Here is a 27,799-nt window from a genome sequence, read left to right as displayed (position 1 = left end):
TTTAAAAATCCAGGGGGGAATTTAAAATCTGGCCAAATCCCCCCCCCCCCCCTGTTTTTCACTTTATTTGTTGACTGCATTATTATGCTGTGTAATACTGTACTCTAGAATATCTGGTTAGGAGTGACATTAACTAAAATGGGTAGTTTATGACTCGGAACCACCTTGTTACATTGTGTATTTTTCTTTTTGTCGTCAGTTCCTCTTGATGGCAACTATCCTTGATTTTTATTATTTTGGATCTAACAGTTTACCTGCTTAGCCTAGAAGTCACTAGGTCGCTTTACAAGTTCGTTGGCCATGTTTGAATTATAAATCCAATGCTGGAAAGAGCATTGTTGTTAAGGTGAAGCAACAAAAATTCTAGTTTCAACCACAGAATTTGATAAATTGCACATTTATACTGGAACTATCGGACTTGTCACATAATATTTGCTTTTCTGTGCTTCTAAGTTCTGATATTCCAGGTTTTTCTGGTCCCATTAACCTGTATTCTTGATCTGCATGAGATTATCCATATACACCTTCATTTTCTTGTTCTCTCTGTTTTAGTAATGCTTGAAACAATCTTCTTTCGACTCACTCTCCTTTAACTGCCTTCAAGGGGGACTGAGAGTTTGAGATTGTTCCTAGTTGCGTTCCTGTTTTTTATGTTTGACATAGTTTTCTTTTCCTTCTCTTAATCTTTCTTCTGATACATTTGAGCTGTCCATGCTTGGGTGCTGGAAAGTAAACTTTGGTCGTGAAACTACTTTCTGGCCTGAATGGTTTCTCATGTAGTTTTCCCAGTTAAGTTGTTTAAAGAACTCAATTATGTCAGGGTTATGATTAATGTGCCTATTGATGCTGACGCTGTACAAGGTATAGAATGCCAAGCTGTTGGCTGTACTTGTCAAGTACTTGCGATTCCAATCATAGTTACAGATCCAGAAAGTTTAGTGAATGTATATAATTTTCCTAATTAAACTATGCCTAACTTGCGGTTAAATTGTATGCAGATCCTGACACTTTTGCAGTTTGGAGGGTACACTCTTGTTAGGAACTCTAAAGACCTCTTCCAGAGTTTTGGCTTTGATACACAGCCAGTCCTCATTGGACTAATCCTGTTTCAGGTACCAAGTTGTTCATGTGGTTTAAATCAAGTGGGGATGTCTTACACAAATACATGGCATTTCTGGAGCCCACTTTTCTGTATTCAAAGTTGGTAAGCATGCCTGTTCTATATGCATGTTAATTTTGTCTCTGTGATTGCAGCACACTGTGATACCTCTCCAGCATCTTGTGAGCTTTTTACTTAATCTTGTAAGCCGCGCTTTCGAGTTCCAGGTAGCCTTCTTATGTTTAGGCTTACACTGCTTTCGACTGTGAAGCTCAAGTTTCTTCTAGCAAAATAAGCATTCGTTGTTTGAGTCTGATGTTGCTTCTTTCACATAGGCTGATGCTTTTGCGAAGAAGCTTGGTTATGGCGCACCTCTTCGAGCTGGTCTTATCAAACTGCAGGTTATTTCTTTTTTGTTTCCTCATGCATTCACGATGAATCCATTCATCTATAGTTTTTTGAAAAATAATATAGAGAGGTCTTATCCATCCAATTGCTTGAAATGAAAACAGTGATGATGGTATCATCATGTCTTTCATAGAAGAGAATCCTTTGCATATTGTTGGAGCCCTTTCTTCAATCGTTCACTCCAAATTACTCTTTCAGATCCAAATGATTCAGTCAAACTCAACCCAGAATATGTTTGGAATTCTATATATCGAGTTTATTTTACTAACAACTTCATTGTGTTTGACAGGAAGAGAATCTTTCAGCCATGAATACTGACCATTGGTATTCCGCTTACCACTATTCGCATCCTCCCCTCGTCGAAAGATTAGCTGCTATCGACGAACCCGATAAAAAGACTGACTAAGCATAAGTACGAGCCCCCTCTGGCCTATTGACTATACAGTTACTCGTCCTATACTTGTTTCGTGACTGCTTCAATAGTAAAAAGGTCTGTAATCTTGTATCTGAACGCCACATGTATTGGCAGTTCTTTGCTCACTTGTAACGAAAGTCGGGTTAGCAAGAGGAAATAGCATAATGAAGTTCAGTATGTGGCGAAGAGAGTCCCCCATGTTCATCTGTAGACCATATGCCATATCAACCGTGTTTTTGCATTCAGAGCAGCTTGTATCATGTTTCTTATCATTCAACTGAAGGCTAGGTTTTCGTCTTGGGTACACTTGTTCAGTTCTTAGTTTATAAATTATTGTGATGTGGATCCTTCAAGATTATTATTATTATGGCGTCAGCAATTCAAATTTTAGGTGATGCCCGCGTGAAAAGCAATACTTGACTTGTTACTGTATTACTTAGGGAGGAAGGAAGAAATGGTAAGGAAATTCCCGAATCATGTTATACAGGGTATGGATTAAGAGCATTATAGAGCTAGTTGAGCAGAAATGGATAGCATGAAATTCCTCTATCAAGCTCTTCTTTTCTATCCACTTGACCTACTTTTATATGTGCAAAGTTGTTCTAAAGTCACCACTTTCTTTCCGCCCATTATTATGTATAATATAAAAATGTAGAGGGCAAGGGAATCTTTTAGATGCTATTTATCTTTATGTGAGTTGGTGGCTTTAATTCGAGTGTTGGTGTCTAAATTGTGATAACAGTTGGCCACGTTCTTGTACTATATATTGCAATTATCAAGTTGATACATAGAAATTCCTTGAGAATCAGTTGGATTAGTAGAATCATTCAACACCTTAACTTACTCCCATTTGATTCTGGACTAGCTCTTATCTCACTCTCATTACTGTTACATTTTTCTATTTCATGCAGGTGATGTGCGTTAATTTTTGGGACAATTATGCCTACGTCCCGTTACTTATGATTTATTTATACAAATTATCTATATCTTTTGAAATATGATACAAACACCCGTTAGAGTTGTTAACCTTATTTACACAAACATTTTTGTTTTTTGAAAAATTATATATACAACCCTTAGAATTGTCAGCATTACACAAATTATTTTTGTTTTTTAGCTGTCAGGGTGGTTTTGTAATTATGTAAAAGATATGGATAATTTGTATAAAATAGACAATAGTTGAGGAGTGTAAATATAATTATAGATATTTAATTGTATTTTGAATATTTATGGAGTATGTGGAATTTATACAATGTTATTTTGTGATAGTGCAAATTGAATTCCCTTGATGTGAATGAGCAATAGTAGGTGGAATTTAGCATGTAGAAATGAGTAGCATTATCAAGTTACTAGGACAAAGTGTAGGAAAAAGGAAGTGATAATTGAATAATCATCCTAATAAAGGACTCTTCCCTTTAATAATGATGATAACACTAACCAAAAGATGTTTGATTACACACATGAAAAGTATTATTTTAGTTCGCTAAGTATGCTTAATTTTAATTTTAGTCCGATAACTATATTTATTTTTGTTTAGGTCCAGTAACTTATGAAATTGGTTGATTTTAGTTCTCTGTCAGATTTTCGGACAATTTTATTCCTATGAGTGCATATGGACTAAAACTGCTTTTCAAAAGTTGTATAGGGGTAAAATTGTCCGAAAATTTGCGAGAGGACTAAAAATAAACAATTTCGTAAGTTACTGGATTTAAACAAAAATAGACATAGTTATCAGACTAAAAGTAAAATTAGGTATACTTAACGAATTAAAATAATATTTTTCCCATATATATATATATATATATATATATGAAGAAGAACCACCTCAATCCCTTTGAAAAACAACCTAGTTGCTACCCACCAAACCCAAATTCCCACTGCCCTAAAACTGAAATTTCATTTTTGAATTCCCACAAACTATACTTCCCACCAATAAAAAGTGCAACTATATAAAAAAAATTGTCAATAAATGGTAAACTCCTAACCACTTTTAATACTGACTGATAATGGAAAAATCCACCCCATGCATTATTGTATGACCACTTCATCTTCACGGAACTCAACCTATTTATTTACTTTAAATTTTATTGAATTTTTTTATTAAAAAAAAAAAGACCTCTGTACTTTTATTTTTTATTTTGTCAATATATATATATATATATATATTAAAACATTTCAAAAAAAAATCCGGTCAACATATTTGAAGTTAGATCAGATCACATGATTCAATAGTGGATGATGAAAAATTGAATTTTAATTAATTTATTTTACTACTTATCTTTATTTTTTTATGTTATTTCTCCTGCACATTTAATGTATCAGCCAGTGGAGTAATAAATGAAGCCAGCCACTATTTGTTTCTCCAAAGTTTCAAATTTATGAAAATTCAATTTCTTAACCATATCTTATATTAATTTGGTACTATTTAATGATTAACAAAAGCAACACTCTTTATTATTATTATTATTTAATAATTGATGGCATATTTTTTAAAAAATCTTTTATCAGACTGCTCAAAACGTCTCAAGTTCCATTTCTTCGAAATATGATAAACACATGAAGCCAGTAGCGCACGATAAGCCAGATTAATAATGTGTTGTCCTCTTCATTTTCTTGTTGCTCAATCTATGTCCATTGGTCAGTCTCGGTACGGCCAGTTGAAGCGAACAGATCGTCGAATATAAATTTGTAATTATTAATATTGTGTGGTGTTATTATTTTATTTTATTCAAATATTTCAAGAAATTTTCTAATAATTTTTTTTAATATTTTATATAATTTAAAAATATCTTATAAGGTATAAATTTATAAGATGCTTTTAAATGAACTAAACCAACACCATGTGAAATATATTATCAATTTTTAGAGTAATTATTCGTATAAGAAAATTATTTTACTCAATTTTTAAATTTGAATATTAAAAAAATAAAAATACAAAGCAAATCTTTTAAGCTGGTTTTGATAATAATTTTAGGTTATATTTGGATTAATGTATTTGAATTTTAAGGGTTGAAAAAGGAATTTAAAAAATTTTATAATTGGAATTCTATTTAACAAAATATAGAATTAAAAATTTTAAAATCCTTAAATTTAAAGAAATTGGAAGAATTTGTACAAAGATATTTCAAATCCAACGTAGGGTTCAAACTTTAAGAATGTTAATTTAGAAAATAATATATGATTTGGTCGGAATTTTAATGTCCAAAATTTATTGGATGGACTAATTTAAAGTTAATTGAAAAAATAACGATGATTTTGAAATAGTTTGAAAATGTAGGGACTAAAATGAAATTTTAGCAAGAGAAGTGGACTATTTTGCTCTTTAGACAATAGACAGTGAAGATTGCACTACAGACACACTTCTCTCTCTCTCACAGTGTTCAGTACAGTATAGAATATAGATTCTTCTCTCTCTCTCTCTCTTTCTCTCTCTCTCTCTCTCTCTCTCAGACACACACACACAAGTTCGCCGGTAGACTGATTTCCCGGCGAAGCCCAATTCAATTCGATTCAATTCAAATGCTATATCCAGTATCCTCCGATATATGTATCAAGTCGCCGGCGCTGGCGCATTCACTCTGGACCATTATATGTGTACATATGATATGAATGCTCAGTCAAGCTTAATTTTCGTTTTTTAAACCTCAACAAGTCAAGGATTGTTTAATCCAATTCCAACTTCCATTTGCATGGTGGGTTTTTGGTTTGTCCCACACATTGAAACACACACACGCGGGATACGATTATCGTACAGGTAGAGTCCCGGTTGTAGATTTACAGCGAAGATGTCGGTGTACGACGCGGCGTTGTTGAACACCGAGCTGTCAAAGAAAACCTCGATCTTCGGACTTCATCTATGGGTGGTGATCGGGATAGTCGTCGGAGCGGTGATTGTGCTCGTCCTATTTCTATTATCGCTTTGCATCACCGCCTCGCGCCGCCTCGGCAGCGGCAAGGGTAAACTTCGCCGTCCGGCAAAACTCTCAGGAGGCGGCGAGATTACTCCTGTCGTTTCCAAGGAAATCCAGGAGATCGTCCACGACCCCGCTGCCGATCACCGGACGATTGTGCCTCAGGTATAATGCAAGATCTAATTATATTTTTGGGATTTAATTGTGATCGTCTTTTGCAACTGTTTTATTTCTCTTTTTATGTAAATGATTTTTGTGTTTCTAAAATTTGAGATTGCGTTGAGATGGAGCAAGGTATATTTGTCAATGGACGGAAGAAAACTATTTCTTTCCCGAGCGGGGATGTGTATTCTTGAGTTAACCTTGAACTATTCTTTAGTGATTTACTATATTTAAGCTTCATTCTAAGTTGTAAAAGCTCATTATCGCTTGAGGAATTATTTGTGATTCCCCTGTGTTTTGAATTTCTGATTTTGGATTAATTTTCTTTCTTACCATCCCGATAAAGTTGTGGTTATTGTATTAAGTGGTGTTTGTGATGTCAGTTACTCTATTATTGAGTGATACGGTTTAGCTTGAGTTTCCCTTCATTGAGAAGAAACATCTATGATCTGAAACTTCAAGTGCAATTCATTTATTGCTAATCCACTTCTAAATATGTATTTCTGGTTGCAAACACAGGGTGTCTGTTGCTTCTTTGATTGTCTCTTGTTGATAATTGTGTTATTTTGGATTGTTTGTAACCTCTAGACTGATTGACAATAGTTACATTTTTCTTCTTTCTCGAACTTTTTCAGGCAGTGCCGGAGATACAGATAGACATGGGCAAGGTGGAGCATAGAGTGGTGTTTTCTGATCGAGGAGCATCGAGTGGTGAGAGCAAGGCTACAAGTGGAGCCGACACCGGGTCATTTGGAGGCAGCGGGTCTTTGCCAGAGGTTTCACATTTGGGATGGGGACGGTGGTATACCCTGAGAGAGCTTGAGGCAGCCTCTAATGGCTTGTCTGATGAGAATGTCATTGGTGAAGGTGGATATGGCATTGTGTATTACGGCGTCTTGACTGATAACACTCGAGTTGCCATAAAGAATTTGTTGAATAACAGGTATGGATATTCCTCCCCTATTTGCTTCTATTTCTGGAAAGATTGATTCTTTTGCAATATAAAGTGCAGGGCCGTAACTGAGTATGTTTGATGGATTGCTATATTCTCAGTCGTCATGGATAAATTCATTATATTAGAATAGCCATGTATAGGTAAGAAGGACTCTACCTATGCTTGGTCGGAAAAAGGGTGTATGTAAGAAACCCACTAGGAAGGACAGGGTATTACTTTGCCCCTGGATGGTATACTTATTCGTAACTCTATACTAAAAGACTGTCGAGATGGAGAAACTTGCAAACAGAGATGCAGTTTCAATGGTTAAATGATGCCGACTGCTAAGCTGAGCTGTAGAAGGTTGTGTATCTATTGAAGAAGAAACTGGCTTACCAAGGATGGTAGTTTTAAGTCCAGGAGCGGGTTGTATGCTGTTGAACTCTGATTAGTTCGCAATTGGTTTTGGGGAAAGGAGGATTGAACTCTGAATCTCTGGTTTCATTTTGATCTAATGAACAAGCAGTGAAGGGTAATACTAGTTAGAAAACGGTTTCATGTTGCAAGTGGAAAAAGTATGTAAAGGGTAGTAGTAAAAAATTACACTTTTAGGAACTGAAGTGCTTTGGTGGCTTGATCTGCTGTTTCTTGCTGCAGAACCTTTAACCCTTTTGAACTGAAAAATTTGGAAGATTAAGTTTTTCGACATGTAAATGCAATAGTTTGTTTTTGCATAAATACCTTACTCACATTGCTGACAATTTCTAGGGGTCAAGCTGAAAAAGAGTTCAAGGTGGAAGTGGAAGCAATTGGACGTGTCAGACACAAGAATCTCGTTAGATTGCTTGGCTACTGCGTTGAAGGAGCTTACAGGTAATTGGGTATTATTCATTTTACTACTTGATCATTAACTTATAAGCATCAAAAGTGTAACTGCTTCCCAGTTTTTAATTGTATAGGATGCTAGTCTATGAATACGTGGACAACGGAAATTTGGACCAGTGGCTTCATGGAGATGTCGGTGAAATCAGCCCTTTGACATGGGAAATCCGGATGAATATCATTATAGGAACTGCAAAAGGGTATCCGTCACTCAGAATTATTTTGATCTCTTGCTACATATGGCATATTTGTTGCTTAGTCGCTTAGTTTTTTAATTCATCCGTCCTTCCTTTCTTTTATTTTTTTGGTGGTAGCTTGGCTTATCTACACGAGGGTCTGGAACCAAAGGTTGTTCATCGTGACATCAAGTCCAGCAACATACTGCTCGACCGTCAGTGGCATCCCAAGCTGTCTGATTTTGGGCTCGCTAAACTTTTGAATTCGGAGAGCTCTTATGTGACTACTCGAGTGATGGGAACATTTGGGTTAGTCCACTGCTTCTGTAACAGTTAATTCTTTCTCTGTGTTTCCTTGTAGTGAAACTATGCTGCTTTCTTTGTGGATAGGATATTTAAGCATATGATTACTAGTAGATGTACCTTTATTTGTTAGATTTTCTTTTAATATGTATCTCAAGTTCAATGTACTATTTTCAGAAAAGGCATATTATGCCAAATTCAATAATTAAGTATACAATATTACCTAACACTTTACAGCATCACATCAGTTATCATCATTACTCTTATGAGACGAGATTTCAGTCACTGATTTCTTAATATTTTTCATTCTTTTGTTAGATATGTTGCTCCAGAATATGCTTGCACAGGTATGCTGACCGAGAAGAGTGATATTTATAGCTTCGGGATACTACTTATGGAGATTATCACTGGAAGATCTCCCGTCGATTATAGTCGGCCACAGGGAGAGGTTCGTTCTAATTAACAACTGAGGATGCCTTATAACTTTGCCATAGTTGTTGATTGGAAACAACATTTATTTGCAACTCTAACCGATAAGAAATAAATTGCAGGTTAATCTGGTTGATTGGCTAAAAATGATGGTTGGAAATAGGAAAGCCGAGGAAGTGGTGGATCCTAAATTACCCGAACGGCCTGCCACAAAAGTGCTGAAACGTGTTATCTTGGTTGCCCTTCGATGTGTCGACCCGGATGCCCAAAAGAGGCCAAAAATGGGTCATATAATACACATGCTGGAATCAGAGGACTTGTTATCACGCGATGTATGCCTCTGAATTGTTCATTCCGTCGATTACCTCAAATCTTGAGTTTAATGAACATAGAGAAACCTTTTTGAATTTTTTTATTTTTTTTCTTTCAATAACTTTGCCTTTTACCAAAAATGCAGGAACGAAGAGTTGCTCGGGAATCTTCCAGTTCCCTCCGAGAAGATAAACAAAACAGTGAAGGTATTTCTGGTGCTAGTGAAGGGGATAGCAGTAGGAAACAGAATTTGCCAACTGGATGGAGATAGAATTACGGTTAGATTTCTATTAATGAAAAATTTTCCATGCTTATTCATACCATTCCATCATGTGCTCTACTTATGTTATATCACCATTGTTTTCTAGTTGTTGCCTAAAGAATTAACATCTTGTAAAGCGAGTGATTCATTCTTTACTCTTATAGAAATCACAGCAAATTCTTTTCCCCTTGCTTTGAAGTTGACGAATATTTCGTCTACTATACTTTCATCCTTCTCCAACTTTAGTTTGATTATGAACCATTCAGAAACTCAAAGATAGGTCGTGACACTTGTGCAAGAAACGAGAATGAAAATCAACTACTGTAAGATAGTGGTTTTCAAATATTCAAAATGTGTTATGCTTGTTCGAGTTTCTTTGACCAGGATTGTCTTTTCTGTATGATGATTGATGCATCCCACAATCATCCATCAGCTATTTATGCTGAGGCTCTTGTGTAAAATACAATTTAACCCTCACAATAAAGTGTCGTCAAAGCGGAACGTGAGATCAGATGTCTCCTCATTCCAACATGCATAACGTCCATCAACATGACAACAAAGCGTTCCATGCAGAAAGTGTGCATAGGTTACGTGCTGTCTTTCTTGGACTTGTTATGGTTCGACATGTAAACGTTACGTGCAAGATTGTTGGCCAGCTAATATTGGTTGAAGCATATATTGATGGTTCCTTGTTGCTTTAAGACAAGCTATGCATCCACATGTAAATGTTGGAGAGAGGAACATGGTATGGTATTGATTTAGGGTGGGTAGTGGTGTTTGTTGTTGCCTATAGAGAACAACTGGGATAGTTGGTGTGATGGGAGCTGGCAAAATGGACGTATTAGCCCCCAAAAAGGGTCCTGTTTTGCTTCTTTCTGGTGATTGAATGATGCGTATGCAAAGTGGATGTATTAGGCAAAAAGTGAGTTAAGAGGATAGTTCTGATTTCCGTAGCAAGATGGGGAAAAAACACGGGAGTTGGCTCCAAATTTCACCTAACTTTTCCCTACCCCACATTTCTTATATTATGTTATCATATTATATATAATAGCTTATTTTGATATAATAATAATAATTTATTTAAACAAATAAATCAATATAATAACGATATCTAAATTGAAATAACTTATATAAAGTGAAATAAAATAAATTAATTATATTATAATATTAGTATTCATTGTATTTGTAACAATTGATTTGTAATTTTTTTAATTAATAGATTTTTAATATTGATTATAATTAGAAAAATATATAAATTTGTAATTGAATAATTAAACCATTAATATTATTAATAATATATATAATATTTATAAAAAAAGAAATGCATCAATATAACAATAATAAATAACTTACATCAGTGTATCAATACGGAGTCATATTGATTTACTTCAGATTGATTTGTTATTAATTTATTACTGTCACGATTTATATTATATTTCCACTTATAAAGGAATAGAACGGTGATAATTAACTTATATCAATGAATCAATGCAGGGTCGCGGATGATAAATAATATTTGTATTTATTACAATATTTAATTGTAATTTTTATATTAGTAAATTTTCAACGTTGATTATATTACTGTCAGAAATTATAATTAAATTATTACAAATATTATAATATAGTTAAATTTTTGTTTCACTTTTATGTAAGTAATTTTAATTTAATTATTGTTATTATATTGATGAATATTTGAATTGAGTTATTATTTTGTATATCGAGATAAGCTATTTTATAAATAGCAAATTATATATATTTAACGTTGAAACTATTTAATTTTTCCTTAATAGAAGTTTGAGTTGTCATGGACAACATCCACGAGACCTATCCATGGCTCGGTCCTTTTTCTAAAAAAAAAAATTATCACTAATATATTTATATTATATATTATTTTAATGATATTTTTATTATTTTTAATTTTTTTATAATAACAAAATAAATAAATCGTATATACGCCATGTATAAAAAAAATTATGTTATTTATTTAAAGGTAAATTACAATGAACTTTCATAATTATAAATATTCTTTCAGTATTTGAAAATTGTCAATATTTCCATAATTTTAATAGTTGTCTAATGACTAGCTTAATCTATTATGTTTTATTAATTTTTTATGGTGTACTGACCAAAAAATTCTTATATGCTATGAACTATAATTTTATTTTTTTAAAAAAATTAAAATCTTTTTTATGGATTAAATGGATAATTTTTTAAACTTTTTCATCCACTTCATTTAATTTTTTATTGTTCTTTATTTTTTTAAAAAAATACAATAAGGACAAAGTTAACAATTTCAAATATTCATCCAGTTTCATCAAACATAAGGGGGGGGGGTATTTGTAATTTTTCAACCAACAAGGAGTATTTGTAATTATTACAAATTTCAAGAGAACTCGTTGTTATTTACTCTTTATTTAATTTAAGAAAATATTTTGTATATATGGCGTGTGTATATTAAATGAGATAAAAAATGTAATAGAAGTTGAAATAGAAAATTCAATCCAGGTGGAATTCTTCTTTTTCACTAAAGTTTAAGAAAATTATAACTATATATCTATTTAAAACAAAAAAAGAATTAGGATAAATTACAATGACATCCCTTGAGATTTGGATAATTATGAATAGTCCCTTATTATTTGAAAAATTACCAATACCCCCTTGATTTTGACGATCGTCTAACAAGTAATCCAAATTCGTTACGTTTCCATCCATTTTTTTATAGTGAATTGACCAAAATGCTCTTGAGGACTAAAATTATAATTTTATTTATTTTAAAAAATTATTTTTTTATGAACTAAGTGGATAATTTTTTTAAGAAAATAAAAAAATACAGTCAGGATAAAATTGATAATTTCATACTTCTATTAAAAAATTAGGGATATTTATAATTTTTTAAATTAAAAAAATATTCATAATTATATTAAAACTCAATATAGATGGTGTAATTTACGTAAAGAATTAAGCACCACCCATGAATAAAGAATCTCAGGCAAAACCGAATCACGTAAATGAGAGAGGAAATAACAATCTAAATTGATATAAGAAAATGAAATTCTATCTTTATTTTGTCATCACGTAAATGGATCTTTCCTCTGCCCATGCCCATGCCCATATCCATATCATCCGGGCGAAACCCTTACCCAATCTTTGTCTATTTGGGTTTAGGTCAATAACCCACAATCCAAACCCTATTCAGTAGGGGCGTTTGGCTCGGGTAGTTCGAATATCGACCCGACCCGATTGAGTTCGGATAATTTCGATACTCGAATTAAAAAAAAATGGGGTCAGGGTTCGGATAGAATTCTCTCATTTGAATTACTCGATCGGGTACCCAAAATTTTAAAAAAATTCAAAAATTATTAATTTTTTTTAGTCTAGAGTTGTTACGTACATACATTTTCTTCTTTCCTCCTCCTTTTCTCTTATTCTTTCTTTTTCATTTCCAAAGTCCCAAATTCTTAACCCAACTCTCAAGATTCAAGATTTTTAATTCCAACAAAAATCCATCTTCTTTTTCTCAAACTTTAATTTTTAAAATATCACAAGAAAATGAAGAAATTAGAATACAAAATCTAAAAATTTGTCAATATTTACAGTTTACAGAGGCAAGTTTTGCCTGTGTTTGTTGAATGCAAGTTCAAGCATTTAGAGGCAAATCTTGCCTGTAAATATTTTATTTTTTTTTTAAAAAAAATTGAGTATTCGACAGTTGAGTACCCGACAAAAATTGGATCAGGATCGAATAATTATTTTAGTTACCCAAAAATTTAGATACCGGACTCAAAACTATACGAACTTTCATTACCCGGCCCGATACCCACCCCTAGTTGGGACTGTATTTGGGTATCGTCATGCAATCACCAATATTTGGGTATTCTTTTAGAACTAACATAATAAGACTAAACGTGTAAAAATAATTATCAAGATTTAAAGTTTTAGAAATGTCCAAATTGTTATTTTAATTATAAAAATTTTGCAAGATTATTCTAAGCATCTTATAAGATGTTTTAAAAGTTTAAAAATATTGAATGGTGTAGCTTGTGATTCGATCGATGTCCCATTGCAGGAGGTCTTGTTTATTCTGGAGTCGTATGAGCCTCAGGGTTTTGTTCCATGGAAGAGCCTCAGGGTTTTGTTCCATGGAAGCGCCTCATTGACGAAATAAGATCTTGCGGCTTAAAGCCACTCATACTCCTCACTGCAACCAATATGGGACGTTTGCCTACAACATTAATTTTATTTCAAAATACAACTTTTAAAGTATTTGAAAATAACATGCCAAAGCTTATAAAATTTTAGAGCGTTTAACTCTTCACACGGTAATTATGATGGAAAAAGCCATCACACTACTAAAATTTACAATTATATAACTAGATAATTTTGATTTGGGGAAAAATATCAATTACATAAAAAATAAAAGTGAAATACTAATAAATTTATGAATGTTTTTTGTATATTAAATATTAAGATTGGTAGGACAAAAAATTACTTTTTATAATAGTATAGATAATAAACCGAAAACAAACATGCCCTTAATCTGGCGTCAGCAAACGTCAGCGGTCCGTTTCATTTTCATTTTCATTTCCGCCGACTCTGATCTCCTATTCGCACCCCCACCAAGATCACACCCTAACGGCTCCACTCAAATCCCGACACGTGTTCCGCCCATCATTTTAATCAATCATCATACCCTTCATTTCCGCATTCGACGAAAAGGAAACCCTAGCAAGCCTTTCTTCGAAGCTTCACTACTCTACGCGTCTCCGACTACTGATTCAGGTTCGGTCTCTTCTCTCTCTTGATTTATATACACATTTTATGTGCCTCTGCGTACTTTTCTTCGCCTGTGTCTTGATGTAATATAGTTAGGATTAGGTATTAGGAGTTCGCCTTTGAATTTTCCTGTTTAGCTTTGGGGTTCGGCGGAAATAATTGCATCTCTCGACTGTTTTAGTCGCTGAAGATCCGATAGCTCTGGTAAGTATCTTGATTGGTTGCTTTTTGTTTTTCTTTTTTGATAATTTGTTTGCTTCATGGAATTTCGCGACTTTGTATGTATACTTGTTTGCTGTCGTGTGTGATTTAAATAAAGTGAGAAATTAGGTTTTACTCTGGATTCCAGAGTTTTATTCTGAGATTGGAATATATTTTGGGCGTTGACCGCTTTAATCGGTCGCCTAGATATGATAATTGGTGCGGGGTTTTGAGTAGTACAGCTTGTTTCTCGTTTTATTGTTTAGTTTTTGAGATGAATTGTGGAATTTGGGTGAGAGTTTGTTTATTAATCAAAGAGATCTGCTAGTTTTTGGTACCTTTTTCCTTGTTATTGTTCCGTTTATTCTGAATTGAATTTGGTATAGATTGAGAAATTTCTTATTCTACTCCATAGTAGGAGAAAAATTCTTCTCAAATGGTCTTCTTTCATTTGCCAAATATGCTCAACCAACATCTTGTATTGAAGTGCTTCTATCCTGCTGTGAACCTGGAAGAAGCATTTGAGAGAGAACCCATACTAACTACCGATTCTTGGAGTCGATTAATGGGTTGTACTGATTTTCTAAAAAGAATCCTTCCTCCTTTTTTTATGTGTCTGTTTAACTATGTTTAGCTCAGAAGCAATCTCAGCAGACATGAGAAGTGGTGGCTTTCTCCACTCTGATCCCAGAAATCAGAGAGTTTCAAGCATGTTTCAGCTGTGGGGGAAATTCTCGAAGAGTAGAGAATTCATGGGCTCTGATTTTCACAAGTATCAGAATCAACAACAAACCAGCATTGATTACCGCGGTATCGATCGACCAAGTTCATTTCTCGCGGCCCCTTTGGATCCTACTACTGATAATAGCAGCAGTGGTGATGAATATGAAGCTTTTTAAAAACAGTATTTTCACTGCTTCTTTCGGCTATCTACAATAGACTTCAACGAAAAGATGGAGGAGAGAGGCTTATCAGACGCATTAGTCGCCTTGTCCCGGTGAAAATGAAATTAGGCATAAAATAAGAGGCAATAGGGCATATTGGACTATTGCCTCTTCAAGTTCAGGACAAATTGGGTAGAAATGTTTTAATGACCCACAGCTGTGCTTGGCTGGACACAGAATCCGTGATCATGGGCCGGATTGGTATCATGCTTTAGTGCCAAACAGTCCTAGGCCAGCCTACCTAATCCCACCCTAGTGAAAAACGTAAACGGCTGATTGTGCTGGATTTTTTCTGGATATTTCGCCCAATCTGCCCAATTAAACATGGCCTTAGATATTGCCAAGTGATTAAGACTGGATTCTTTTGGCTGCATCATCTCTCATGTTCTGGTGATGTTTCGGGGGTTCTGCATTTTGTTCATGGATTGATTTGGCTTTTTCATATGAAGGTTTCTCCATTAAACTGTAATTATGACCTCAAATCTCAAGTTGTGTAATGTTTGAAATTGAGTAGAAAATGCTTCTAAAAGCACAGAATGGCATCCTCTGATAATAGATACATACTTCTCCTATCTTTCCGGGTGCATTTTTGTTTATATGTTTCTTGCTTTTCTTCTGTTCTGCAATTTGTTTAGAGAGTTGTGAAAGAATATTACATCCCTTATGGATTTTCTCTTTGTTTTTTTCTAGCAGATAGTGCATCAAATGAGTCGTCCACAGGATCCACACAGGAGTTTTCTTCCGTTTGGAAATCCCTTCCGCATGATATTGCCGAAGGGATCGCACCTGTCTCCGAAGCTGCTTGATTTATTGAATACTTTTGAGGAGACTTTGGCAGGGAGGCTTAGAAAGCTTAAGCCCGCAGACAGTGAAGATGTTCTACGCTTGTCATGGATGAGAAGTGCAATGGAGTTACTGTGTGGAATTCATGCTGACATAAAAATTCTTATTACTGCTCTGGAATTCCCTGTCTGCGATTGGGATGACAAGTGGATTGATGTGTACTTGGACAATAGTGTGAAGTTGCTGGATATCTGTATTGCTTTCAGCTCTGAGATTTCTCGGCTGAAACAAGGCCACCTCTTTCTTCAATGTCTCTTGCATAACTTGGGAAGTGCTTCATCAAAGCAGTTTGTGCGGGCGCGTTCCTCACTTGATGGATGGAGGCAGCATATTGGTTCAAAGAATCTTAGGCTCGATAACTGCTTCTCTGTCATGGATGCTCTTGCTCAAACACTGGACCTCCCAAAAATTAAGAACTCAGCAAAAGGGAAAGTTTTGATGCGAGCTATGTATGGAGTTAAGGTGGTGACTCTTTTTGTGTGTAGCATATTTGGTGCTGCGTTCTCTGGTTCTGCAAAGAAGTTGATGAACCTTCCGGTCCCTGAGACAAGCTTGTGGTCGGAGGCTTTTGCTGATCTTCAAACTTTTGTAAATACTGAAATAAGAAACATATATTCGAATGGAGTGGTCACGGTCTTGAAGGAGCTAGAAGCTGTCGATACAGGCGTCAAGAAGTTATATACCCTTGTGCAAGATGGTGTAGACCCTGTTGAATCTGGAGTGTTGCAGAAATCCACATCAGATTTAGAAACATCGTCTGAAAAATTGTCTGAGGGACTGGATCTGCTTGCAAAGGAGGTGGACAGTTTCTTCCAAGTTGTTCTAACGGGACGTGATGCTTTGCTTTGTAACCTTAGGGTTGGTGGTAACATATCCGACCAAGTTCGGACAGATTTAAATGTAGAAGGGCAGGCTGTTAGGTGAACGGTAAATATAAACTGTCACCTATGTGCACAAGATCGATTCAATGGAGTATTATATTTTCTGGTTGAGTATAAACCAAGTGTTGAGATATCTGGTCTTAGTTTTAGTAGGTCTTGTGAGGTGTGGTCTGTCAATTGTAATGTCAATGATGAATGTTTGAACTCGTATTTACTGTATAATATACATAATATAGCTAGTATTGTGTCTGCATGGATGTTCATCCCCAGCACTTGTTCCTGTCAACTCTTGATTTGGGTATGCCTTTTATTGGTAGATGTTACAGAGATGCTATTATCTTGAAACCTTGGGTGAAATTCAGTCCACAAAACTACATCAGAATTCAGAAAAGTAGAAAAAAAGATTGAATTATTGATAGAGGGGAAATTGAACTTAAATCATAAGTCACAACAATAGAAGTATATTTATTGAATGCAGGACCGACCTGTGCCCAAGTGTATGGTTGAAGATTAATAGAGCATCAACTCCCTTCAGAAAAATCAATTTACTTCACGGGTAATCTCAAGTCATCCCAGTTCAAAAGTTCACAGGTGAGCTACACTTTTTTCCTCTCCAGAAAATCTTAAAAAAGATAAAAAAAAAAAATATAATAAAAGGAAAAGTTAACACTAACCACCCCAGAGAAAAAGGCAAAAGAGATGTAAGAAACACACACAAAGAAACCAAAGAGCTTGATGAAAAATCCAGTCTTTGAGCGGGGTTCTTGAAAGTTTTCACTTTTTTCTCTTGTCTTGCCTGAATTTCATCTTGTCATTTTTGGCAATGTCTGTGGAGTCAAGCTGTGGTTCAGGTGATCATGGTGGACAGAATATCAAAGGGGTCCCAACTCATGGTGGGAAATATGTGCAGTACAATGTGTACGGGAGCCTTTTTGAAGTTCCAAGAAAATACGTTCCTCTTAGGCCCGTGGGACGTGGGGCTTGTGGCTTTGTTTGGTAATATCAACAACAACAATCTCTTTTGAGCTTTCTTGAATTCAAGCTTTTCTGTTTGTTGGATTGTAGTTTTCCCTGTGTTGGATTTACTTGTTCTTTTGTGGTTGACATGGAGTTGGTGGTGTAAATGTTCAAACTTCATTGTTGAATGTGGTAGGATCCATTCGGTTCTGAGAGCTTTGCTGGTTATGCAAGATCTTTATAATTATTTTAAGTTTCATTTTGATCCAAGGATCTGAGAGTTCTATTTCATTTCTAGGATAACAGAACCTTCAGTGGATTTCAAATTCATCAACACTCATTTTGAGTTGTTTTCTTCATCATTACACAAATTTGAAATCCATCTAAAACATGGAGTTATTTGAAATCTTTTGCGGAATTCTGCCATCCAAACGGGATTACTTGATGATTGCCTAAAGCCGGATTATTGGAATTGGAAATGAAGTTGGCTTTTATTTTTTCTAGTAAGTTTTGCCAAAGGATTGTGAGAAAATAGACACTTTGCTTTCTAAGACAAAGGAAGTCAGAATCTCGGAAAATGGGATTTTGTGGGAAAAAGTTGCATCGGCTTATCTGCAGTGGTTGTCTTAAGCAACAACAGCGAGATCTTGCTTTCCTGGTTTGTCCGACGTTAATCAGCTATGTTTATATGTTATTCTTGATTATTAAGTCACTCTACTTTTGGTAATTTATCAGTGCATTATCTCTCTAGTGCTATAAAATACTACGTAAACAATACCTTCTTGATTCAAATGAGGCGCAGAGTCAATGGGATTCAGTGTTTTCAGTTGCTTTGGTGCTTTTCTCTTCTCATGATCTCTGGCATTTCACTTGGTCATAAACGTTTCCGTGGATTATACATATTTCTTTTGTTGCATTTGATTTTCTATAGATAGCCGGTTTGATCTGAATCAGAAATGGTGTTTTCTAGTATGTGTATATGATAATGGGAAATTTGATCTTTTAATCTGCTTCAGTGCTGCTGTCAACTCTGAGACACATGAAAAAGTTGCAATCAAGAAGATTGGCAACGCATTTGACAACAGAATTGATGCAAAGAGGACGCTTCGCGAAATCAAACTTCTCCGACACATGGATCATGAGAACGTATGCAGTTTCTTTTACCTATGCATTATAGATATGCAATTGTTTCTAAGGCTATCATATGTTTGGTGTTCTTTCGTTACAGTCGAGCGCCATCAAGTATTTTGAAGTTTCATGTGACCATGTACTCTTGTTATTTTTCGTACCTCAACAGGTGATTGCAATCAAAGACATCATACGGCCTCCACAGAAGGAGAACTTCAATGATGTCTACATTGTTTATGAACTAATGGATACTGATCTTCACCGGATTATCCGTTCCAACCAACCATTGGCTGATGACCGTTGTCGGGTTTGGTCTCATTTTCTTACCTCATGAGATGATTTAGTTGATTTGATATTATTACAATAAATGACTGGGATAAGGCCATGTATCTGTGGTACTTTTATCCTTAACTAAGCAGTTTATGCAAGATTTTGATTTTGAAACTCATAATGTAATGCTCTAAAACTAGTGATTATATAATAACTTGATCCTTTTCCATTGTCGCTAAATTTGAGTTCAATCATCAAAATGTTGCAGTACTTTCTTTACCAAATTCTGCGAGGGCTTAAATACGTTCATTCTGCAAACGTCTTGCACCGTGATCTGAAACCAAGCAATCTACTCCTGAATACTAATGGTGATCTGAAAATTGGAGATTTTGGGCTTGCAAGGACGACATCTGAGACTGACTTCATGATGGAGTACGTTGTCACTCGCTGGTATCGCGCACCAGAACTGCTCCTAAATTGCTCAGAATACACTGCTGCAATCGATATCTGGTCTGTAGGTTGCATACTTGGTGAAATCATGACAAGGCAACCTCTCTTTCCTGGAAAAGATTATGTTCATCAGTTGAGACTTATCACTGAGGTATGTACTTTGCAAAAGTAGTCCCAAAATGATATAGAGTTAAATTACAACGATCTCTGTACACAACTGTAGCAGAGATTTTGGTAATTTCAGAAGGAGACGAGTATAGTCGGTAATCAATCCAACTCCTATGGAGGTTGCTGTAATTAACTCTACTAGGACACTCTTCACATCACTGGGCATGCCAAATACCACTTCGAAACCTGGCTAGCTTCTTTTTTGATACTGATGCTCTATTTTCTCTCTAGCTCGTAGGCTCTCCAGATGATGCTAGTCTTAGGTTTCTTAGGAGCGACAACGCACGAAGATATATTAAGCAGCTCCCACGATACCCAAAGCAACAGTTTTCTGCCAGGTTTCCGAACACTTCTCCTGGAGCTCTTGATTTGTTAGAGAAAATACTCGTGTTTGATCCAAGCAGGCGCATCACAGGTACTGCTGCTTTTCTTAGTAAACTTGTTCACTTACATGATGTCTAAACTCTATTGTTAAGAGGCACAACATCATCATCAAATTTCGGCCTATCAAGATGATAGTTTATCTTCCGTTTCTTGAAAATTTCATGTAGCCTAAAACCCATGTCCTTGCAGCCTACTAATTGGAAAGCAATGAGTGTTTGTTCATGATCCTGTCTCTGTCAATTATAGTCATCGACTTTCTGTGTATCTTGCAGTTGATGAGGCTCTTTGCCATCCGTACTTAACACCTCTTCATGACATCAACGAGGAGCCCATTTGTCCGAGGCCCTTTGTTTTCGACTTTGAACAGCCATCAATCACCGAAGACAACATCAAGGAACTCATTTGGAGGGAATCAGTAAAGTTCAACCCCGACCCGACTCATTGAGGAGCGTTATTGCACGATGACATCTATTGAAACCTTTGTCAAACACGTAAAACTCCTCCAAGAAAAATAACTGTAGTGGAGATATGTTGGGATAAGACAGATTGTTCTTAGGCTTATAGCATGTTATTTGTCTGTATTGTCTTTGCAGCGAACTGTAGTAAGAAAGAGCTGAAGCAACTTATGAACTCTTATAGGTTTCTCCTCTCCAGAAGAATTTATTTTATTTGCACCAACTACTAATTGGTACCATTTGTTAACTTTTGAGTGACAAATTCAACATTCCTCATTACTTTGAGCTCTTTTCCTTACCATAATTCAACACTTTCATCATGTTGCACTCCATGATTCGTGCACTTGCCGTATGAATGATTGTCGTACGTTTCTCATTTTCATAAAGTAAGATATGTGTCGACCATTTAACTACCCAATGTATTAAACACCGAATGTAGCATCTAAACGACCACCAGATTGCTAGTCCATTATAATAACTAGGAGCAGAGTATCAGAAATTATACTTCATCCTGTAAGAACATTTCTGCAACTGTATACCATCAACAGCCAGTTTCTCTTCTCCCTGATCAGCCAACAACCCACACGGTGGCGGCACCACCCCCTCCACCTCAAGGCAACTCCATGGATACTTCTTTGCCATCCCTATAGTCATGTTAGCGATGCAAATACCAGTGAAGGGATCGCCTGTTATCCCCTCCAGGCCGGCAGCTATTGACATGTTCTCAGTCACCACGTCCCTGTAGTTGATACCGTTGATCTCCGGTAAGGCGTTTGGATCCAAATGATTGTCAGCATGAGTTCCATAGTTCCTTGTGATCCATTTCATTGTGTGTAGATTCATGCCCTTTACATATATGTACTTCACATAGCCTCATATATATATATATATATAACAACAACAACAATACCCCATTTCATTATCAGACCATTGCTATTCATCTTGCCACCAAACAAGATTGTAGGGAGGTACTAGTGTAATTTCTCAAAATAGAGAGATCTTTTTATAATATCTCCAAATTTTGGGAAGTCTTATGTCATTACTTAAAACTTGTAAAAGGACACACATCTCCTTACTTACCTGTGATAACATCAGTAAGATTTGTTCCAAATATAAGACAGATGTACCTCCCTCCTGCTGCATCCCTTCCATGCCCATGTGATGGCAACGGATCAATCACAGGCCAAGACTTTATATCCTGAAATAATTGTAATATTACAATAAATTGACGAAATTACATTTTTAGGTCCCATTTATAAAATTTTCAAAATAGTCCCAGAATTAGAAAAAGTAGAAAATAGATAAATAAATACGTCGAATTTTTTAATTTTAAAATCATTCTGAAAATTTTATAAAATAAAGGACTAAATTTGTCAAATTTTTATTAATTTGGGACCATTTTAAAAATCCGGTGATGCAAAGGACTAAATATAACAAATGTTCTTAATTTTTAGAACATTTTGAAGTGCATCTTTATTTCCCAATTAATCACCTGAGAAGCAATAAGAAATGCATGTTTATGGAGGAAAAGAGTGAAGTGGGTGGTGAGGTTGAAGGTGGCAGTCAGGCATTTCCCAGCAGGAACAAAGAGCTTCAAAAGCCTTTGTGTTGGGTGTTTTCCCATCTCCAACCCCACCAAAATCAGTCATTGATGCGCTGTGGGCTCTGCAGCTGATGGCTGAGTACTCCGGTGAAACCCTCCCACTGCCTTTTCTGCACTCATCAGAACCACCAACCACCACCTCATCACCCATCTCTCAAGAAAATCAGAATTTGCAATTTTCAGGACAAAAAATGAAGTGGGCTGTCAATACTATTAATTAGTTTTTGTTTAAAGGGATAATGTAATTGAAAGATATGTATGGAGTAGTGTTTCTCTATCTTCAATTAACAAGAAGCACTAGGACAGTAAGTTACAATCCACACAATTGTATATGTTAATGATGTTCCTTTACAGTAAAATTAACATTTCAAATATAATGTTTAGTTGATTTTAAGTCAGAAATCAGCAACTGGACCTTTGTCTCCTAACAAAGGAAGAAAGAAGATTCTCAAGTTCCAACAATAGCCACAAACAAGATGCCCAAGTTTTGATGGACCATCAACTGCTTTGGCAGCTCAAACACTGTCCAACACCAGTTCAAGAATGCAGTGGTCAGGGGTATGGGACATGTACGACTGATGTTAACTTGTGCATATGTACAGTTTTTGTTGGCTTCTTTTGCTCATCCTTTTATTACAAAACAGCTGTTAATTCCTGCATATGTATAGCCTTGGTTGGCTTCTTTTTGCACATTACAATTAGAAAAAGTATTTGTTGCTCAAGTTTCAATTCTTGTTTATCTTTCGAATCAATCCTGAGATGATTTGCTCACACATTGGAGGATCAAGCCAAGAGAAGAAGCTGCAACACTCCAAACCCTACTTCTGAAAAAAAAAATAATTAAATTTCTGGAATATAATTTCACTTATCCTAAATCTATCACAAATGGCATATCTTCGGCCTGGGTTGAGATCTGTCCAAGATGTTTTCTTCACAGCTCGCCGTCCGCAGTAGCAGTTCTCCTCCATTTGCCTTGTTTCCTCCCTTCTCAGTTGTTGAGACAAAATTAGGGCAAATTATTTTAGGACTTGTCTTATAACAACTACTTGAGGTGGAAAATAGATGAAATTACGTAAAAGAACATTGAAAATCAACCCTTTAGGCGCGTTGCTTTATCCAGCCGGAAATACCAATAATCGGACTAAAAATTGAAAAAAACTGGCATGTGCAACAAATTTGAAAGGTTGGGAGACGAGGTGTAAAAAAAAACAATTGAGGTTAAAGTGCAAAAGACCTCAAATATTGGGAGGTTCGCATTTTACTCATTATTATACTAGCTCTCTTATTAATTTGATTCAACTAATTTTGATTTAACAAAGAATTTTAGTTCAGCTAACTAAATATTCAAATTAAATTAAAAGTTATGATTCTTGAGGTACTCAACAAATTTCTCAACATAAGAAAGATGGAGTTTTTCATCTCCAAAAATCCCATCACCAGCTTCCCTACCCCTTACCATAACTTCTTCTCCTTCCTTCAAAACCATAGCTTTCTCCAATGCTTTCGCAATGTCATATCTGCTGAACGACCCATCTTCACCCCTTTCAACTTCCCACCCCAAACCCTTCTCCACCAACAGCCGCGCATTCAATGGCTGATCGATGATGAACGGCAGAAAAACAAGACAATGACCGTACTGCAAACTCTCTATAATCGACCCCCATCCCGCGTGGAACAAACACCCTCCAACAGACGGGTGGCTAAGAACCTCCCTCTGCGGCGCCCATCCAACGTGCGCCACTCCTCTCGTGGCGGTCCGCTCGCGGAACCCCGCCGGAAACGCATCCTCATCGTCGTCAGCCCAGTCGGGTTTTCTCAGGGCCCATAAAAATGGCAGCCCGGAAAGCTCAACCCCGTGTGCTATCTCGTGAATTTGATCTTTGTTCAGTTTACACTCGCTGCCGAACCCCACGAAAACAACTGATCTTGGGTTTTGTTTGTCCAACCACTGGAAAATTCCGCTCCACGGTTCTTCATTGGAAGTTGGTGATCTCCGCTTCATTTTTTCGGGCGGGAGGAATCCCACCGGAAAGACAGGCTTTCCTGTGAGTTTCTCATGCAGTTTCAAGTAATCGGCTTCGAATTCAGGACAGGTGCGTATGGCAATAGCATTAGTTGCTTGAATTATTTTAGCTACCCGGGAGCTGTCAGGCATTCCCGACGCGTTCTGCCCGAAATATCCAGCGTGCATTTCTTCAGCCTCGTGCTTCTTGTACGCAACTTTCGACGAAAAATCGATGTATTCGGGCGGGAGAGTCCAGCTCTGAGGCAACATTCTTTTGTCGCCGTCAAGGGGAACCTTATGAACGCCGAAAAAATCTACTGTTGCAGCAGAAAAAACCCAGAATGTGACAATCGGGATGTTGAAATCCTGAGCAATATCAACAGCCCAGTGATGGAAAAAGTCGACAATTATCCAGTGGGGTGGATTTTCTGAAACGAAACCCCTGACGGGTTCCTGGAGAAGATCACAGGCGAGCTTCAGGTACTGGATCTTGTCGGCGGGGATGTCCACGGTGGCTTCGGCTGATTCAGGCAGGGGACTTGATTCGGGTTTGGGGAGTGGAAGGGGCACAAAATCTATGAGATTTGACAGATTTGGAGGGATTTTGGGGAGTCTGAGGATGTTTCTTGGAGTTGCGAGGAAGGAGACGTGGATCCCTGATTTGGCTAAGGCGATGGAGAGCTGGAGAAATGGGATGAGATGGCCGAATGCTGACCATGGCAGCATAGCAACATGGATTAATCCATCTCGACTCATCATGATTTTTTTGCAGTTGTGTGTGTGTGTGAAGCTGCTTTGCTAATCTCAGTGTTACCTATCAAGAAATTTCACTCAAACCTTCTTTTATAGGGGAATTTATTTAAAAAATGTCAAAAAAAAAAAATGTAAAGTAAGATAAAATTGAAGGCTTTAGAAAAGTAACCGCGGTGCCACAATTTTTATTTTAAAAAAAAATTTCTTTATGTCACCGTGGTTAACCACCGCGGTGGCATTGATTTTAAAAAAAAAAAAAATTTTAATGTGTCACCGCGGTGATAATTTTTTTTAAAAGAAAAATTATTTTATTGCACGACGATTGCTGCAAACTTCTCGTTAAAATTTCGGCACCATCATGGCGAGTTGTCAATCATCAAATATACCGTTCGACACTCCTTGATGGGACGAACATTTCCCGCAAACAATTTCAAGTTTTATAAATTGTAAATAATGAATTTTTAGCACGAACACCGCACCTTTCGGCTGTCGATTCGCCGCCACCGGAGCGACCCACGATCACGAACCACCACCACTGGACTCGCCTCGACCTAACGGTTCTAACGAGACCAATCTAGTTTAATTTTATTAAATATTTGTTGAGATATGAAAATTTGAAGATTTTCCGTCGAAAATTCGCGCTGAAACTGTTTGCTGCCATTTCTCCACCGTCAGGACGAATCACAGATTATGACCATAGCCGTTAGAATTCTGTCGTCCAAACGATTCCAACAAGACCAATCTTGCTCAATTTCATCAAATATTTATTTGTTCAATTAAAATACATATGTTTTAAAATAATTATAATTTTATTAAATTCTATTTATGAATTAATAATACTATTTATAATAAATAGTTGATTAATAATACTATTTATAATTAATTAATAATTAATAATTAAATTGATAATTAATTAATACTATTATTTAGTAGTAATTAATATGTTATGGATCAATACATGACTTTACTCATGAATCACATGAACATACTTAATAAGAATTCTAATATTAAAAATATTAAAAATAAGGAATATGATATACCTCAGAATTTGGATCTATTAAATAGATGGACAATTCCAAAAGTTGAACCAAGATTAATATATCAGTTAGGAACTTTTAAAAAATTAGGATTAAAACAAGTAGTACAAACTATTGAAAAATCTATCTCATTAGATAATGATGAAATGATAATAAGATTATTATCTAAAAAAGACATTAGCCATTATAGACAAACACATAAATTCCTACATATAGGACTTGTACAAATTGTTTTTAAATCTTTGACTTTAGAAGGTTTACCGGAAAGCTTTATTGCAGCCTTAAGAGATGGTAGAAATTTAAATTGGAAACAATCCCTTATGGGTATAATACAATTTAGTCTGGCACATGAACCAGTTTATTTTAATGTATATCCAAATTTACAATTATCTTTATCTGATATTAATATATTAGATGCTTTGACATTAAATGTTAAACCTCATGGTTATGATTATATGCCTTGAACAAAAGTAATATGTATCTGTTATAGAATATATTATAAGCCTTTATTTACATTAAATCCACAATGTAAAAGGATTAATAAATCAAAAAATGAAACTATATTAATTGAAACTAATTTCAGTAATTCAAATATTACTACAAGAAGACCCATTAAATGGGAAGAAATAACTTTTCCAGAAAATTGGATAATTGAACAAGCTGTACCTAAAAGGCCACAAATACATGATCATAATAAGATTATAGATATTCTTCAATATAATGAAGGAACTGTAAATATTAAATTTGAAACAAATTCTAAATCATTACTATTTCAAAAATGCAACTCGATGAGATCTTACATATCACCTATAGATTATAGGGTAGAATCTCCTACGCCTTCTAGAGCCTCTACTTCTCAAATAAGAGAAACAGAAATATTTACTCCTGTTACAGAAAAATTATACATTAACAGACAAAATATTGTAAGAGAAGCTAATAATCAAACTCAGGATAATAATGAGTTAGAACCGACTATGTCAGAAATGGAGTTTAATATTTAATAGATTATAGCTCTATTATAGATTTTAGTCCTGGCTCTCCAGCCAGAAAAATTATTTCAGAAGAATTTAAAGACGTAGGTTATAGCCAATTCAGAGAATGGTTTTTCCAAAGCTTTGATAAGCAATAAATGTTATATTTCCAAGATGAATTTTATAAGGTTTGCAAAGAAAAAAAATGCTTTAATTCCTTTTGTGACATGGTTTATTGATACATATGTCAAAAACTATATTTCTGTTATAGAAAGAAATTACAAACTAGAATCAAGGAAAGTTTATCAAGGATTCTTCATATTGAAAAGAATGGAAAAATTCATAATTTTTCAGCCTTTTCTAAATTAATAGAAACAGACACTCTTACAGTAACTTGTAAACATATTAATAATATGTTTGAACAACAAAATTATACAAATTTATTCCTTAATATTTTAGGAGAACAAATACAATCAATTCATAATAAAATTGAAATGATTATTAAAGCTATAAATAATATACAACCGGTCATAATAGAAACAAAATCTGAGGAAAAAGAAGCATCTCCTAGCTTTCAGCCTCCTCCAGTTATATCTGATTTCAAAATAAGACCAATACATGAATTAGAAAAAATGCTTGAAGAAAAATTCAGTAAATTAAGTATAAAAACTCTTGATAAGGAG

The 27,799-nt window shown here is 35.4% G+C and overlaps 6 protein-coding genes across 9 annotated transcripts in view; 4 read left to right on the top strand and 2 right to left on the bottom strand.

Annotated features, from left to right (window-relative positions):
• Positions 1 to 2,317, top strand: part of LOC105173154 (CAAX prenyl protease 1 homolog) — a 6,765-nt gene extending 4,448 nt beyond the window's left edge. Inside the window, exons 11-14 of the mRNA XM_011094820.2 lie at positions 999 to 1,112; positions 1,255 to 1,326; positions 1,435 to 1,500; positions 1,797 to 2,317. Of these exons, the coding sequence (XP_011093122.1) occupies positions 999 to 1,112; positions 1,255 to 1,326; positions 1,435 to 1,500; positions 1,797 to 1,913 (369 nt within the window). The 3' untranslated portion in view covers positions 1,914 to 2,317. The remainder of the gene's footprint in view (positions 1 to 998; positions 1,113 to 1,254; positions 1,327 to 1,434; positions 1,501 to 1,796) is intronic.
• Positions 5,278 to 10,215, top strand: LOC105173153 (probable serine/threonine-protein kinase At1g01540). The gene is made up of 8 exons (XM_011094819.2): positions 5,278 to 5,998; positions 6,631 to 6,938; positions 7,698 to 7,802; positions 7,889 to 8,011; positions 8,126 to 8,296; positions 8,609 to 8,738; positions 8,842 to 9,051; positions 9,177 to 10,215. Exons 1-8 carry the CDS (start codon positions 5,708 to 5,710, stop codon positions 9,300 to 9,302), a joined length of 1,464 nt encoding a protein of 487 aa, XP_011093121.1. The 5' UTR covers positions 5,278 to 5,707; the 3' UTR covers positions 9,303 to 10,215.
• LOC105173152 (protein BPS1, chloroplastic-like) lies at positions 13,919 to 17,184 on the top strand. Of its 4 annotated transcripts, none has more exons than XM_011094814.2 (2): positions 13,919 to 14,072; positions 15,905 to 17,184. In XM_011094814.2, the coding sequence occupies exon 2, from the start codon at positions 15,917 to 15,919 to the stop codon at positions 16,976 to 16,978; it is 1,062 nt and encodes a 353-aa protein (XP_011093116.1). In that variant the 5' UTR covers positions 13,919 to 14,072; positions 15,905 to 15,916; the 3' UTR covers positions 16,979 to 17,184. The 4 variants fall into 4 exon arrangements, with proteins under 4 accessions (XP_011093116.1, XP_011093119.1, XP_011093120.1 ...); XM_011094817.2 differs by having other exon boundaries at positions 13,967 to 14,072; positions 15,902 to 17,184; XM_011094818.2 differs by lacking the exon at positions 13,919 to 14,072 and adding an exon at positions 14,114 to 14,270 and having other exon boundaries at positions 15,902 to 17,184.
• Positions 17,291 to 21,032, top strand: LOC105173151 (mitogen-activated protein kinase homolog MMK2-like). The gene is made up of 6 exons (XM_011094811.2): positions 17,291 to 17,931; positions 18,909 to 19,038; positions 19,190 to 19,327; positions 19,559 to 19,891; positions 20,140 to 20,323; positions 20,565 to 21,032. Exons 1-6 carry the CDS (start codon positions 17,759 to 17,761, stop codon positions 20,735 to 20,737), a joined length of 1,131 nt encoding a protein of 376 aa, XP_011093113.1. The 5' UTR covers positions 17,291 to 17,758; the 3' UTR covers positions 20,738 to 21,032.
• On the bottom strand, positions 21,240 to 21,575 carry LOC105173253 (probable polygalacturonase). The gene has a single exon (XM_011094942.1). It carries the CDS (start codon positions 21,573 to 21,575, stop codon positions 21,240 to 21,242), a length of 336 nt encoding a protein of 111 aa, XP_011093244.1.
• Positions 23,705 to 25,111, bottom strand: LOC105173252 (putative UDP-rhamnose:rhamnosyltransferase 1). Its single transcript, XM_011094941.1, has one exon. The coding sequence runs from the start codon at positions 25,109 to 25,111 to the stop codon at positions 23,705 to 23,707; it is 1,407 nt and encodes a 468-aa protein (XP_011093243.1).

This window comes from Sesamum indicum, linkage group LG11 (genome assembly GCF_000512975.1).
Source record: "Sesamum indicum cultivar Zhongzhi No. 13 linkage group LG11, S_indicum_v1.0, whole genome shotgun sequence".
Taxonomy (NCBI): domain Eukaryota; kingdom Viridiplantae; phylum Streptophyta; class Magnoliopsida; order Lamiales; family Pedaliaceae; genus Sesamum; species Sesamum indicum.
Note: the sequence above shows the minus strand (reverse complement) of the source record. Positions and strands in the feature narration are given on the sequence as shown.